Raw genomic sequence first — 16694 nt, forward strand, 5'->3', positions numbered from 1 at the left:
AGCTGAGGCTGCGGAGGAGAGGTGACAACAGGGGAGGGGCCAGGGGCTAGCCTCCCTGGCTGGGAGCTCAAGGGCCAGGCAGGATGGTCCCGTGGGCTGGATGTAGCCCATGGGCCATAGTTTGCCCACCTCTGCTCTAAAGCCCATTACTATGCTCTTGAGACATCCACATGTCTTCTTCAATGGCACATGCAATAATTACTCTAAGTAAAAATACAGCCAGTGCAAACTTTGTCCAATAAACCAGGCTGAGATTTTTGGATAATCAAATCGAGGTAAATTTAAGGGGGGAACTCAAGTCCAGCATTCAATTAAACAAAAAAGAGAGAACCTGCCAAGAAATTATTCAAATAGAAGGAAGACCTGCAACTAACAAGAGATTCATGCAGAGAAAACACTTGCTATCCAACCCCAAGTCCCTCAAATATCCTAGTCCTCAAAGAAAAGGAAAGAGAGAGAACAAATCGAACTCTCAAGGGAGTATAAGCTAGCCCTTTGTCTGCAATAGGTTCCATTGTTGGTCCCACTGCTGAATGGTATTGGTGGTTGCAATGGTGAGACATTTTAGAGCAAAAGTGTAGTGTAAACAACTTAGGGCAGTGAGTCCTGGGCCCTGATCATTATGAATCCTGCCATCCTAGTCTTTGTTCTACCCTTGGCAGTATAGAAAAATTCATTCAAGGCTAGGACTCTCAGACTTAATTGAATTGCTGTCTATGCCAATTTGGACTTGAGACTACTCAGATACTAGGCTCCTTTGCTTTTCCCATGATTAGAGATAACAAAGAATACCCTACAAATAGCAACACTTACCGGGAAGTGTACTGGGCAATGTGAGTCGATGAACTCATTCACAGGCACCTCTACAAGGCAGGTCTTCCAAGAATGATTTTCTGGTGCTAGCCAGCATTGACCGACATGATAACATAACCCCTGTGAGCACTTCTACTGAAGGTGCTTCTAAAAGTCAAGGAAGGTAAAGAGGCTGCCAACCTCTGGGCCACCAAACTCTTTCCTGTGATTTCCCTCCTGCGTTTCGAGGCATTCCAACTTCCCCAGACTCAGTTTAGCTTGTGCCTTTCCAAGACGACTCTGTTTTCTAATGTCATTTTAAATGATCAAGGAGCTGCCAGATAAGGGGAGGTGGGAGGGGCAGTCAGCCACCTCTGCCACAGAAAAGAACAGGTCCCGAGGGTAAGATGAGAAAAGAATGATGAGTAGAAAGAAAAATCTTGAAATGAATCTAAAAAGAAATTAATCCTCCAAAGTACAGGAGTGCAGATGTATAAGGTTTGGTAATATCCTACAGGAGTGGTGACAAAATGGGAAGATGGATATTTCATCAGTTTAGGGGCCATATCGATCAATATTTCACTCATGTATATTCCATTTTATGCTACTATTCTTAATTGACATGTGCAATGTGTAGCTGGCCAAATATTCATCCAAAATCAATAAAAATATGAAGCCATTCACTGTGTAGGTCTCAGTGTGGACCATACATGATGATTAACATCCTATTAATTAAAGATCACCCTCTTTCAGCCAGGATAGGCTGCACAGGGGCTAGCTGAATTCACACGATGGGAATGGAGAATTATACTGAGCACTATCTGGTGGACCATGCAGAAGGGCACTGGTGTTACCAGTTCTCTGACTCCCTGAATGCTGCTGTTTCTCTGATCAGCTCTGCTGCTTGGGCCATTGTGCACTCTTAAGAGAAAGAGGAACAATTATGAATCTTCACATGTTCCTGTTCTTTATAAACCACTCCTGTTTTTGGTTTTCCTCACTTACCCAATACACAGGGAGGTGATAGTGAGAACCGCATGAAACCCATCAGTTTGTCTGGGTCACGCAAACAGGTTTTTTTATGTTGATCCAAGTGAATTGCCCACCTCATGATAACCTGGGGAAACTGCAAACACAAGATTTGCATAGCTGTCATGCATTTGCATTTGCCGAGCCTTTCTTTGGACAACAAACAGAAGTTTCCAGACCACAGGCCCTGGTTCTCATAGGGGACTTCAATCACCCTGACATTGGCTGGGAGAGCAATACAGCAGTGCACAGACAATCCAGGAAGTTTTTGGAGAGTGTTGGGGACAACTTCCTGGTGCAAGTGCTGGAGGAACCAACCAGGGGCCATTCTCCTCTTGACCTGCTGCTCACAAAAAGGGAAGAATTGGTAGGGGACGTAGAAGTGGGTGGCTACCTGGGCGGCAGTGACCATGAGATAGTCGAGTTCAGGATCCTGATGAAAGGAAGGAAGGAGAGCAGCAGAATATGTTCCCTGAACTTCAGAAAAGCAGACTTTGACTCCCTCAGGGAGCTGATGGGCAGGCTAATATGAGTGGGAAAGGAGTCCAGGAGAGCTGGCTGTATTTTAAAGAAACCTTATTGAGGGCACAGGAACAAACCATCTCAATGTGCAGAAAGAATAGCAAATATGGCAGGCAACCAGCTTGACTTAACAGAGAAATCTTCGGTGAGCTTAAACACAAAAAGGAAGCTCACAAGAAGTGGAAACGTGGATAGATGACTAAGGAGGAGTATAAAAAATATTGCTCAAGCATGCAGGTGTGTAATCAGGAAGGCCAAAGCACAATTGGAGTTGCAGCTAGGAAGGGATGTGAAGGGAACAAGAAGGGTTTCTACAGGTATGTTAGCAACAAGAAGAAGGTCAGGGAAAGTGTGGAACCTCACTGAATGGGGGGAGGCAACCTAGTGACAGATGATGTGGAAAAAGCTGAAGTACTCAATGCTTTTTTTGCCTTGGTCTTCACAGACAAGGTCAGCTCCCAGACTGCTGCACTGGGCAACATGGTATGGGGAGGAGGTGAGCAGCCCTCAGTGGTGAAAGAACAGATTAAGGACTATTTAGAAAAGCTGGACGTGCCAAAGTCCATGCCTCCGGATCTAATGCATCCGAGGGTGCTGAGGGAGTTGGCTGATGTGATTGCAGGTCCATTGGCCATTATCTTTGAAAACTCATGGCGATTGGGGGAGGTCCTGGACGATTAGAAAAAGGCAAATATAGTGCCCATCTTTAAAAACTGGAAGAAGGAGAATCTGGGGAATGACAGACCGGTCAGCCTCAGTCCCTGGAAAAATCATGGAGCAGGTCCTCAAGGAATCCATTTTGAAGCACTTGGAAGGTGATCAGGAACAGTCAACAGGGATTCACCAAGGGCAAGTCATGCCTGACCAACCTGATTGCCTTCTATGATGAGATAACTGGCTCTGTGGATATGGGGAAAGCAGTGGACGTGACATACCTTCACTTTAGCAAAGCTTTTGATACGGTCTCCCACAATATTCTTGCCAGCAAGTTAAAGAAGTGTGGATTGGATGAAGGGACTATAAGGTGGTGGAGTGAGGCGGTGTGGTGCCCCACCACCCCACCGAGGGAAGAACCTCCCCGGACACCAAAGTGGGTGGAGCCAGTGGATCCTGCGCCCGCCCCCCAGAGGTCAAGGTGCAGGACAGGAAGTAGAAAAGCCCAACCCTGGAGCTCAGCAGCCGGAGAGACCAGATGCCTGTGGCCTGGCTCCGACTTGGGAGACCCAGGCAAGCCGCGGCCAACCTGAGGACTGGCCGGACCGGCCAATGCCTGACGCCGATCGACGCCCAGAGGAGCTGCCAAGCCTACCTCTCGCCGGCGACCCAGAGGAGTGGCCAAGCCTACCCCTTGCCGACGACCCAGAGGAGTGGCCAAGCCTACCTCTCGCCGGCGACCCAGAGGAGTGGCCAAGCCTACCCCTTGCCGGCGACCCAGAGGAGCCCATGGTGCTGGAACCCTCCGAGGACACCACCCTGACCCAGGTACCCTACGAGGGGGAGTCCGGCAGTAGCCCGGGGGCAGCCGACCCCAGTCTGGCTGCAGCAATGCCAGAGCCCATGTCCGTGAGTTGCGGCCGGGATCCCCACTGACACAGCAGCGGGTCCTCGACCGCTGCTAGGGCCCCGGGCTGGGACGCAGTGGAGTGGGTGGGCCTGTGGCCCCCCTGCCACCCACCTTGCGGGTGGCCGTCTCTCCCTCCCCCTGGTCGCTCAAAGCCAGGAGCCCGGGCTTATATTGACTGTTTGCTCAGCCCCTGCCTGAGGGCCTGAGCCCCTGACTGTTTCTTTGCTGCCCCGCCCTGACCCAGGGCCTGGGTTTATATCAAACTGCTTGCGGCACCTGGTCTGAAGGCCTGGGCCGTAGACTGGGTATTCCCCAACCCAGCCGAGAGTGTAGTGAGGCGGTTTGGCGCCCCACCACCCCGCTGAGGGACGAGCCCCGGCTGAGTTCCCTTACAAGTGGATAGAAAGCTGGCTAGATCATCAGGCTTAATGGTAGTGATCAATGGCTCGATGTCTAGTTGGCAGACGGTATCGAGCAGAGTGCCCCAAGGGTTGGTCCTGGGGACGGTTTTGTTCAACATCTTCATTAATGATCCAGATGATGGGATGGATTGCACCCTCAGCAAGTTCATGGATGACACTATGCTATGGGGAGAGGTAGATATGCTGGAGGGTAGGGATAGGGTCCAGAGTTACCTAGACCAGTGTTTCCCAAACTTGGGACACCGCTTGTTCAGGGAAAGCCCCTGGCGGGCGGGGCAGGTTTGTTTACCTGCTGTGTCTGCAGGTTCGGCCGATCGCGGCTCCCACTGGCTGCGGTTCACCACTGCAGGCCAATGGGGGCTGCGGGAAGCGGCGCAGGCCGAGAGACATACTGGCTGCTGCTTCCCACAGCCCCCATTGGCCTGGAGCGACGAACCGCGGCCAGTGGGAGCCGCGATTGGCCAAACCTGCGGACGCGGCAGGTAAACAAACCGGCCCTGCCCACCAGGGGCTTTCCCTGAACAAGCGGCGTCCCAAGTGTGGGAAACACTGACCTAGACAAATTGGAGGATTGGGCCAAAAGAAATCTGATGAGGTTCAGCAAGGACAAGTGCAGAGTCCTGCACTTAGGACGGAAGAATCCCATGTACCGCTACAGGCTGGGGACCGACTGGCTAAGCGGCAGTTCTGCAGAAAAGGACCTGGGGATTACAGTGGATGAAAAGCTGGATATGAGTTAGCAGTGTGCCCTTGTTGCCCAGAAGACTAATGGCATATTGGGCTGCATTAGTAGGAGCATTGCCAGCAGATCGAGGGAAGTGATCATTCCCCTCTATTGGGCAATGGTGAGGCCCCATCTGGAGTATTGAGTCCAGTTTGGGCTCCCACTACAGAAAGGATGTGGCCAAATTTGGAGAGAGTCCAGCGGAGGGCAATGAAAATGGTGAGGGGGCTGGGGCACATGGCTTATGAGGAGAGGCTGGGGTTCCAAAGAGGATGGAGCTTGGCTGTTCTCAGTGCTGGCAGATTACAGAACAAGGAGCAATGGTCTCAAGTTGCAGTGGGGGATGTCTAGGTTGGATATTAGGAAACACTATTTCACTAGGAGGGTGGTGAAGCACTGGAATGGGTTAACTTGGGAGGTGGTGGAATCTCCATCCTTAGAAGTTTTTAAGGCCTGGCTTGACAAAGCCCTGGCTGGGATGATTTAGTTGGTGGTGGTCCTGCTTTGAGCAGGGGGTTGGAGAAGATGACCTCCTGAGGTTTCTTCCAACCCTAATCTTCTATAATTCTTCTATGTGAAACCATAAATCACCCTGAATCTGCTGGAGACTGGGCCCAGACTTGCTCAAACGTTTTGGCAACTCCGGCAAATTTCTCCAAGACTGTAGTCCAAGTTTTGAATTTGCATTACAACCACAAACCAGGCAGATGTCACAGGGTCTCAGCCTTAATTGCAAAGGTGTTTCACAGCTCTATTAATAAAGCATTGTGCTGGGAATAATATTTAAGAAAGCATGAATTTTACCTGTATATTAATGTCATTGTAATAAAATAATATGTTCAAATTTTCATTCAGAGAAAATTCCAGCATTCAGGTTAAAAATATTACACACATGGAGAATGAGGGAGTTACCTGCATTTTTTTAATGAACATCTTATGCACCTGAGTTTATCTGTTTTCTAGTATCCTGTCTCACTGCAAAGAGTTTACTCAAAGGATGCTGGTAGGGAGGAAAACAAACAGCAAATGCAACAATGGCAAAGATAAAATACAGTTGAAGAATACAGTTGGAGAATAGGTAAGGTCCTGGAGGAAACAATGGTCATGGTGTGATCATTATTTTTATGTGTATTACCGTAGTACCTAGGAGTCCCAGTCATGGAGCAGGACCCCATTGTACTAGGTGCTGTACAAACAGAAGAAAAATACAGTCTCTGCCCCAGAGAACTTACAATTTAACTGGGGAATGCTCCTGCCTGGCTCCAGCAAGGCTAGCAAGGTCTAGTCTTCCCAGGCCCAAAAACAGGATCAAAGGGGATACTAAAACCATGAAGATCCTGGTCTAGGGAGGAAGTGGGTTGAGTGGGCAGTGGTGGCTGAAGAGGAGTCTCTGACACAGAGACAGAGAAAGCTGCAGGGGTCTGTCACTCCATGCCTCGAAGTAGGATGGTCTGGCCTCAGTGGAACTTATCCAACGCTGGCAAGGAGAGAATAAAGTGTAGGAAGGAGCCAGGCGGCCACTGAGAGTCCCAGAGTAGTTGGACTGCAAGGGGAAGTGAGAGCGGGGAAGCGTCATCTGAAGGGTGTACTCAAGAGGGACTAAAAGGGGTCTAAAGTGCAGCTCGCCCTAGAATTGTGACAACGCAAGTAAAGCTGACGTGTTTGAAGATTCACAGAAAGGAAACGCACAAAGGCTGCGAACACAGTCAAACTGAAATGCTCTTTTGAACTGGAGAGAATTTTTGCAGACTTTTCTCCCCACTCTTCCCTTATCTCTTCTCATATTCATATTCTTAGCAGGCCATTGGGATTCTTTGACTGCTTTAGTAATGCCACCATTTCTACTTACCTCGGACAGATATGGTCTGAATAGCTACCATAGTATCCAGTGATCCTGACCCAGGTCTCTTAGCATCACACAGGACTGGGCTAAAACTACATAAAGTGTTTGATTGCAGGCTCATGAATATCATTTCTTTCAGTGGGCTTTGGATCAGTCACAACGTTACTGCAGTGTTTACAGTAGATGGATGTGCAGGAGCACTTCTCATATTAGTTTTGTGTGCTTAAACGGGTTATACTTCGAAAAATGACAAGAATGACATTATGGTTTCAATATTTAGTCTCTCTCAATATCTGCGGATCTCAGGTAGGTATTTCATCCATTGCAGGTCAACACATTGTTTGCTTTCCTTCCTGATTCATCCCTCATTAACTGAGTAGAAGCAGCACCTAAAAAGCATGTAGGTAATGATTCTTTAACAAAGGTCTGTGGAACCTTTTTAATGTTATAGCCACTAGATGTCTCTATTGAGGTAATTATGTGCTGAAGTTCTTAATGTCTTGATCTATCCATGCATGTTTACAGTGGGCAAGAGAAAAGACCAACATGACCCCTCTTAACTGACACCCTCCCACCCTTAAAAAACAAAAAGACGTCTGAAAAAATGTCATCACTTAAATGAATCCAGAAAGTAGCAAAACTCAAGGAGCATCTTCTCTGCAGCTTGCCTGGGCAGGTCCTATCTATCTTTCCCTCTTCTAATCTATTCACTGTCAGTTTTATGGTGGCACAGCCAAGAGTCTTGAGATTTTAGAGACAATCGTGAGGGCCTGACAAATGCCCTGCAAACAAGAGCCCCTTGTCAAAAGTATAAAGAAACTGCAGCCGTAATTGCAGAACTGACTAATGTTGGGGATGCTTAAAATCTGGATTTGAATTCTATGTCTAGCCAAAAGTCTGATTCTGGAATTCAGTTGGCTCAATGAGATACTGATGCTAACGGTAAGCGTCCTTATATCCCCACTCTCTCTCCAGACCCTACACTTGCAAATAAAATGCTCTAGATCAGGTGTGGTGCAGATCTTACATCTTTGGGTCTCAGGTAGTTTCTGCTTTTGTCTGTACCTGTCTAATATATTCACCCAAAAATTGTCTGGATCACTAAAAACTGTGGGAGCTTTTTTCGTTTTGTTGTTGTTTTTGGATGAGTGTGAAATGCTGTGATGGGTTGACTTGCAGAGGAGAAAACATGTAGCAATATTTCCCGTTCCTGAGATCTATTCTGCCTGACACGAAAGAATAGGTTATGTGACTATACAGCTGTTGTTTCAAAAGTCAAAGTTAATATAGCCCTAGACTGGATTAATTTCTCCAGAGGCTCCTGACAACCAGGTGTGTCTCCAGACCTGTCTCTTGCCCACTAGAACCCCACTTCTCAGTGGGATGGTGGGTCCCTTGCCCACCTCCATCGTTGAAGCTTTCAAAATGAACAAGGGGGTTTAATGACTACAGTCTTCTAGACATCTGTCAGTCAGTCTGTGAGAGCTGCATTGCCATCAGAATACCAGCAGACTCTGATTCTATTCAGTTCACTTTCATGAAGAGAACTGGCCATGCCCTGTGGAGTGCAAGGTCTGAACAGCCCCCTGAGGCTGCATGTAAATACATCTGTGTGGGTGAAAATGGAAAGAAGGAGGAAAAATTCCATGTTCAGCAGTTCCAATGAGAGTTGGGATCTGTATGGCACATTGCCAGCTGGTGGACCCTATAGGTCTCTAATAGAAAGTAGGCAAGAGAGAGAGAGAGAGAGAGAGATGGAGACAGAGGTTAGGGGTTCAGACACCAAAGTGATTCAGTTCATCCATTTTGTTGTCAATGTAACTGGGGGCGAGGCAAAAGAGCATTTCACCGAAACTAGAGATTCCCTGCTCCGTGGGGAGTTCTGTACTCAGGCTTCTGGGTACTACATGAAGAAACCCCCATTGCTAACAACCAGAGAACTACAGTCTTGTATGATTAAATCCCATGATCAGAAACTCTAAAATTCAGTTTAATGAAGCTCCCTTATTATGGTTCCATGCTCGATGCAGTTCTATACTGGGGTGGAAAACAAACATTGCCCCGCTTCCATGGCAAAATTTCCGAAGGACTCTTTAAAAAGAGACTTGTCAAATATATTTGAGACTTGACTGCCCTCTTTACAATGCAAAAGCTTAACAAGCCAATTTAACATTTCATATGGAAGCACTCAAAAGTCGAGTTTGTCCCTGGCAGAAAAGGGTTTAAAATTTTAAGCAACTTGTGCTAATTAACTGCCATTGCCTATTGGCAATCATGATCAGGTTTAATTCAAGAGACTTGTTTTCAAATGTAAAATAACAGGAGATCACAGAACTAACAGGCTGTCAAGAGTAGATATGCTGCATTAAAAATCTGGCCTTTCCCCAAGAACATTTCCATTTGGATATTAATATAGTCTCCAGATAAACTGGATCAGAAATTGCCTGGAATAAGCGTCTCCCCTCTCACCCTGAAATTTATTTTCCTGGAATTTGGCTGAACATTAGAGACACAAAAGTCTGATAAGTTTTTTATAGCGGGAATTAAAAAAATAATTAGTTAATTAGGTTCATGTTGACATTAATGAAAATACTAAACGCTGATGCAAGCTGCAAAATTTAGATACAGATTCAGATCTGCACTCCACAAAAGTTTGAGAATATTCGTTTCTGGGTTTTTGTTTGGGCCAGTCTCTAGAACATGCTATTTGCAATTAGTGATGGATAAACCTCCAATAGCTTTAGTGGTTTAGATAGACCAAGGAATTTAGATGCTCATCTGAATCTTTTGGTCCTGGACAGAACTGGAGAAACGGAAATCCCACAAAATCAGGCTCTTGTGTGGAATTTTCGGGTCACCTCTTCGATTCCCAGGTAACACTGAGGGCTGGCGTAGGGCTGGGCTGAATCAGCTGAGAAAGGAACAGTGGATCCATGACTGTGTACTTCATATGAGCAGGAATAGACCGCTTGTATCTGGGTACAACCCTTTGGAACAAAACGTACGTAACATCATAACTTCTAAGCTACAAGCTCTTTTTAGGTTCCTCAAGACTTTTTGATTTTTTAATTCACTTTTTAATCTTTTAACCCTTCGATTCTCCCAAGAAGACTACCTCTCTTCTCGTTCATATTAGATGTCTTTTTATTCGACAATGGACCATATTCTCAGCTGCTGTAAATTGGCTTAGTTCCGTTGACTTCAGTGGAGTCACGCCAGTTTACTCCAGCTGAAGATTGGCCTTTTTTATACGTCAGCTTTGCTAAGTTATTAAAGATGCATCTACTTTGTTCGTACAATGATAGCTTAAAGCTCCCTATTTTTAGGTTCTAAAGTTCCAATCCGCGAATAAGAAAGTGTAATTAGCTGAAATCTTTGTTATCCTTGTAGCAGAAGGTATCTCTGAGTTATACAGTAGGCACAGTTATATTAATAGAATAGCTGAGAATTCCCCCAGTCTGTTCTTTTTCCTGTGATATTCCTGCTGTCAACTACTTGAGAGAGTGACCAATGTAAGACTTAAAGTAGCCACTGTACAACTACACTAAACTGATTGCACTTAACGTGTGCCTGTATCTATGAGATCTGCCAAAATCTGCTTTTCTAACCACGTGATGCAACATTACACCTTGTATTTTGCTCTAACACACAGACAGAACCTACTTGGTGCAAGCATCACCATCCAATGCAACCATGCAATCTTACTCCTGTTATCCCTGTGCTCTGTTCCCTACCACACTGGTGTATTAGTAATCATAGCTCATCGAGCAACCACTTCAAGTCTTAGATTGTAATCACTTCCAGCCGGAGACTCTTGTCTGTTGATGTGTCATGAACCTTCCCAATAATAAGCAGTCAGCGCAAACCCCAGACACGGTCATTTCTGTGACCACTAAATGGATTGCTTACTTCAGTGACAGCAAAACTTCTTTTCCCACACGGCACTACCTTGTACCACTTGTCATGCAGCACGTCCATGAAGCCATGGGACTTGTATTGGCTTATCAGCTCAGATATATTGGAGGTCAGTGGAGAATTTGGGGGAAGGCCAATGCCATATCCTAGGAGAAAATACAAATACAAGGTTTTATCGTTTGGTTGGTGTTGGTTGTCTATGAATAGTTAGTAGCAACACAACCTTTTCAGGTATCTGTGTGGCACAGCGAGGTACTGTGCTTTGCTCTGAGGTCCAAAAACCAGGTCCAAGGCTGTGTATTGGCTCATCTCTAGTGTGAAGGGGTCCAAACCCAAATGAGATTTCACAATGCAAAACAGGGTCATGCAAACAGCATTTGTGCACACAAAATTACTCATGCAAATGACTAGGCCTGCAAAAACAAATGTGCACAATTAGAAGCCAAAGAAGTTCAACACAGTGATACTGCAACATGCATGTGAGCATTTTCTGAATGCCTTCATTTCAGAAACACAGTCTCTTCTATGCATTTGCTATGGGCCTCAGTTTCATTTATACCCAGACCTCTTTACATCATTCTGGCAATGTAAAAGGGCCTTCAAGTGGGGATAAAGTCCAAGCTGAGCTGGCATGATATTTACCAAAGGTGGTTTTTTACCAGGTAAAATCATTGTTTTGACCATCCTGGGGAAAAAAATGTTAGTCCCATTTTAAGGCATTTTCTATTTTAAAAATTGCTTGGCTAATGCACACCACATTACGCTTAGTTTTAGTTAAAAATTCAAATTGTGGTTAAATAAGGCAAAATATTCATAGATTAATTTAGGGTTGTACAAATGAAAAATAAAACTGCAGTGGGCGTGATGCTAATATATATAATTATAACATTGAATGTCGGAACGTCCGTGTATGTTTTGGTTTGGTATTTTCTCAAGGAAGTTATACATGTCTTGACTCAAATGTCAGTTTCCACTATCATATAAACAAAAGTCAAAAAACCATTCGATTATATGAAAATGGCAGCAGTGCAGAGCTGTAGGCTTGAAGCATTAAGCAACCAGAAGCATGCGAGAGTTGCAGACCGGATCATTTCATCATAAAGAGTTCTGTAGCAGAAGACCGATTTTGATGTAGTGGCTAGACCGAGACTATTCCTCAGTTTTGAATGTATGTATCCGAAGTTTGAAAAGATTTGTTCTACGCTTGCTGAACTTGATGGACACTGATGCAATTATTTTTCCTGATTTAAGCCAGTATTTTCCACTGCCCCTTCCTAAACTAGTTTTTCCACAGGAAATTGCCATCCCTGACTCCAACGACTTTGAAGCCACTTCACACTGCCAGAGCAGCACAAGGTGGCCTTAGTGTAAATTGGAATCTGGCCCTATATTTCTTGATTAGAAAGCATCTAGTACAGGTGCAGACAAGTATTTGGACTCTGCAATGAAGAATTGTGTAGTATTTATTGAATTATTTAAAAAATGTACTGAGATTTGTGCGATTTTATTGCAATAAGATTTTATTGCTATACCTCACAATAGCTCAATACCCCGTGGGCCTGATTCTCATTCCCACTGACTAAGGCAATGTCTACACCCACAGCTGGGAGCTGTGATTCCCAGCTCAGGTAGACGTACAGATGCTAGCTCTGCTCAAGCTGATGAGTGTGTATATCAACCCAAACCGAGAATTACATCTCCCAGCTCCAGTGTAAACATAACATAAAATTCTGCTCTGGCCATGGAAAGGGACTTTAAACAGGCACCCATGTATTTTATATCCACTTGAAGGTCCTTTTACACTTCCAGAGGGCTGTAAAAAATCCTTGGTGCAAATGAGAAACAGACTCAATAATTCTATTTACTGAATGCCACACCTTAGAGAAAACAACCCTGTTTTTTTTTATTTTTAAAATAGCCTAATTTGTACACATGAAGCATGCAGTTGTGCACAGTACAAGGTGCATATGCAGTTACTTGTTTAATTTGCCAGCAGGAAATTACCAATTGCCTGTACAGCTCCTCTTTTGACATATGCGGCTCCATGGTTTTTGGGTTGCAGCTTGGATGCACACTTCTTAAAGTGTAGCCTCTTCTCACAAACGCTGTACCAAAAATGTTTTTTGGACAGAGATGGAGATGCAAACTGAACACTAGCAGGAAGACTGCAGCCCCAGTGGCTTGCTACACAATGAAGCGAGGTAGCATTGTGGTGGGTATATAGCTGTCAAATGATGGCACCTTTGTTCTCTGTTTCAGAGTAGCAGCCGTGTTAGTCTGTATCCGTAAAAAGAAAAGGAGGACTGGTGGCACCTTAGAGACGAACCAATTTATTTGAGCAGAAGCTTTTGTGAGCTACAGCTCACTTTATCGGATGCATGCAGTGGAAAACAACTACAACTACAATACCCACCTGCTGAAGTGAAGAAACAGATTGACAGAGCCAGAAGAGTACCCAGAAGTCACCTACTACAGGACAGGCCCAACAAAGAAAATAACAGAACGCCACTAGCCATCACCTTCAGCCCCCAACTAAAACCTCTCCAACGCATCATCAAGGATCTACAATCTATCCTGAAGGACGACCCATCACTCTCACAGATCTTGGAAGACAGGCCAGTCCTTGCTTACAGACAGCCCCCCAACCTGAAGCAAATACTTACCAGCAACCACACACCACACAACAGAACCACTAACCCAGGAACCTATCCTTGCAACAAAGTCTGTTGCCAACTGTGTCCACATATCAATTCAGGAGACACCATCATAGGGCCTAATCACATCAGCCACACTATCAGAGGCTCGTTCACCTGCACATCTACCAATGTGATATATGCCATCATGTGCCAGCAATGCCCCTCTGCCATGTACATTGGCCAAACCGGACAGTCTCTACGTAAAAGAATAAATGGACACAAATCAGACATCAAGAATTATAACATTCAAAAACCAGTCGGAGAACACTTCAATCTCTTTGGTCACTCGATTACAGACCTAAAAGTGGCAATCCTTCAACAAAAAAACTTCAAAAACAGACTCCAATGAGAGGCTGCTGAATTGGAATTAATTTGCAAACTGGATACAATTAACTTAGGCTTGAATAAAGACCAGGAGTGGATGGGTCATTACACAAAGTAAAAGGATTTCCCCTTGTTTATTTCCCCTCCTACTGTTCTTGTAAACTGCTGGAAATGGCCCACCTTGATTATCACTACAAAAGGTCCCCCCCGCCCCACTCTCCTGCTGGTAATAGCTCACCTTTCCTGATCACTCTTATTCATAGATTCATAGATATTTAGGTCAGAAGGGACCATTATGATCATCTAGTCTGACCTCCTGCACAATGCAGGCCACAGAATTTCACCCACCACTCCTGCCATAAACCTCTCAGCTATGTCTGAGCTATTGAAGTCCTCAAATCGTGGTTTAAAGACTTCAAGGAGCAGAGAATCCTCCAGCAAGTGACCCATGCCCCATGCTACAGAGGAAGGCGAAAAACCTCCAGGGCCTCTTCCAATCTGCCCTGGAGGAAAATTCCTTCCCGACCCCAAATATGGCGATCAGCTAAACCCTGAGCATATGGGCAAGATTCATCAGCCAGATACTACAGAAAATTCTTTCCTGGGTAACTCAGATCCCACCCCATCTAATATCCCATCACAGGCCATTGGGCCTATTTACCATGAATATTTAATTACCAAAACCATGTTATCCCATCACACCATCTCCTCCGTAAACTTACCGAGTTTAATCTTAAAGCCAGATAGATCTTTTGCCCCCACTGCTTCCCTTGGAAGTCTGTTCCAAATCTTCACTCCTCTGATGGTTAGAAACCTTCGTCTAATTTCTAGTCTAAATTTCCAGGTGGCCAGTTTATATCCACTTGTTCTCGTGTCCACATTGGTACTGAGCTTAAATAATTCCTCTCCCTCTCCGGTATTTATCCCTATGATATATTTATAGAGAGCAATCATATCTCCCCTCAACCTTCTTTTAGTTAGGCTAAACAAGCCAAGCTCCTTCCATCATTCTTGTTACAGTCTGTATGGTAACACCCATTGTTTTATATTCTCTGTGTATACAAAATCTCCCCACTATATTTTCCACTGTATGCATCCGATGAAGTGAGCTGTAGCTCACAAAAGCTTATGCTCTAATGAATGTGTTAGTCTCTAAGGTGCCACAAGTCCTCCTTTTGTTATCTGTGTACTGCACCTTACATTTCTAAAAACTTTGGTGTGCACATGATGGAGCACTGCACTGGGACTCAGAAGACTTGAGTTCTATTCCTGGCTATGCCATTGGCCTGATAGGTGACCTTGTGCAAGTCCCTTTGCCTCTCTGTGCCTCAATTTTCCCATCTCTAAAACGGGAATAATGATACTGACTTCCAATTGTAAAATGCTTTGAGATCTACTGATGAAAAGCACTCTATAAGAGGTTGGTGTGTGTGTGTGTTTGTTTTTCTCCAAGTTCCTGCAGCCTGTATAACTAGCTGTACAGAAGAGACATACACACTGTTCCAAGGTGGAAAATTTACTGGTGTCCTTTTGTTTTCCTTAATCTTAAAGATAAGTAGTTCAGACTGGAAGTATATGGCTACTCTGTGTGTGGGGGAAAAACACAAAGGACAGCACAAAATAACAAGTACAATATGCATCATAACTATGTGGCAGTTTGATGGTCGAAGATGTAGTGTCTGATTGTATTATTTATTATTTTTACTGTTCCTGACTTCAATGGATTCAACGTTTTGTAATTTTGTAGGTATCGCCATAAAGCAAGTCATTTTCTCACATGCATGCTTAATTAAGTATAAACCTAACTGCTGATGGATAGACGGATTTATGACCATAATAACCCCTTGTGGGAAGTAAAAATGGATTGCTTTTTAATGTCCTAGTGTGCTATAAAATGGCAACAACTTAGTCTCACTGTTCAATTCCAGCAAAAGGGATTTGCTATATGGTTGGCATCTTTGGTGCCTCTAGATTGAATGATTAAACTAATCAGCTTCCATCAGTTTCATCTGTTTAGGTTCTGGGAGAGGTCTCCTTGCCTTGTGATGGTGCAACTGGATTGGTTGTTCTTGGAAGGAGGGGGAAAAAATCATTTCCATGGACCATCCATCACAAAAATGAAGCCTGAGGTCTAATAGCTGCTAATGTGCTTTGCAGGGCTGGAGCCTCTCATTGATAAGTTTTGCTTTCAGGCTGCAATGCGAAGCTGTCTGTGTGTCACTGTTAATATACTGACATTTTCAGAGGTCAGGTAACTGGAGAGGGTGAATTAGTTATTTTAAATCAAGCTCCAGCCCCAGCTGAATAATCAAGCTGACTGTTTGAAAGGGGGATTATGGGAATCCATTCTGGGGGGGTGAGTGTGCCTACAGAGGGGGAATGGAGTTTTTGAATTTGTCAGTAACTATTATGGGTGAAAAGTCTTTCAGTATCATAGAATATCAGGGTTAGAAGGGACCTCAGGAGGTCATCTAGTCCAACCCCCTGCTCAAAGCAGGACCAAGCCCCGATTTTTGCCCTGATCCCTAAACGGCCCCCTCAAGGATTGAACTCACAATCCTGGGTTTAGCAGGCCAATGCTCAAACCACTGAGCTATCCCTCCCCCCAATATAATAGCTATGTTATTCCACCCTGAACTGTGAAAAAGAGTCTCTCCTGTCTGACAGTGGTACAGGTATCATTTCTTTTTCAAGTATAGGGTCAATTTCTATTCCCTGAGGGAAGACTGTATACACAGACTTGGTGCAGGGTGATCCACTGTGGATGTGGTAGAAATATTACCACCAAGCACTTATTACAACTTTTGGGCTGCAGTAGTTCTTCAATGCAAAGGGATATGGCCAGTGGATCTACCTAGCCATT

The 16694-nt window shown here is 44.8% G+C and overlaps 1 protein-coding gene across 4 annotated transcripts in view; it reads right to left on the reverse strand.

Annotated features, from left to right (window-relative positions):
* The window catches only part of GRIN3A (glutamate ionotropic receptor NMDA type subunit 3A), a 93950-nt gene that overhangs the window by 11855 nt on the left and 65401 nt on the right, over positions 1-16694 (reverse strand). For all 4 annotated transcript variants that reach the window (XM_048851162.2, XM_048851158.2, XM_048851157.2 and 1 more), the window contains one exon: positions 10806-10957. In XM_048851162.2, coding sequence (XP_048707119.2) covers positions 10806-10957 — 152 coding nt within the window. The remainder of the gene's footprint in view (positions 1-10805; positions 10958-16694) is intronic.

Source organism: Caretta caretta, chromosome 5 (genome assembly GCF_965140235.1).
Source record: "Caretta caretta isolate rCarCar2 chromosome 5, rCarCar1.hap1, whole genome shotgun sequence".
In the NCBI taxonomy this organism is placed as follows: Eukaryota; Metazoa; Chordata; order Testudines; family Cheloniidae; genus Caretta; species Caretta caretta.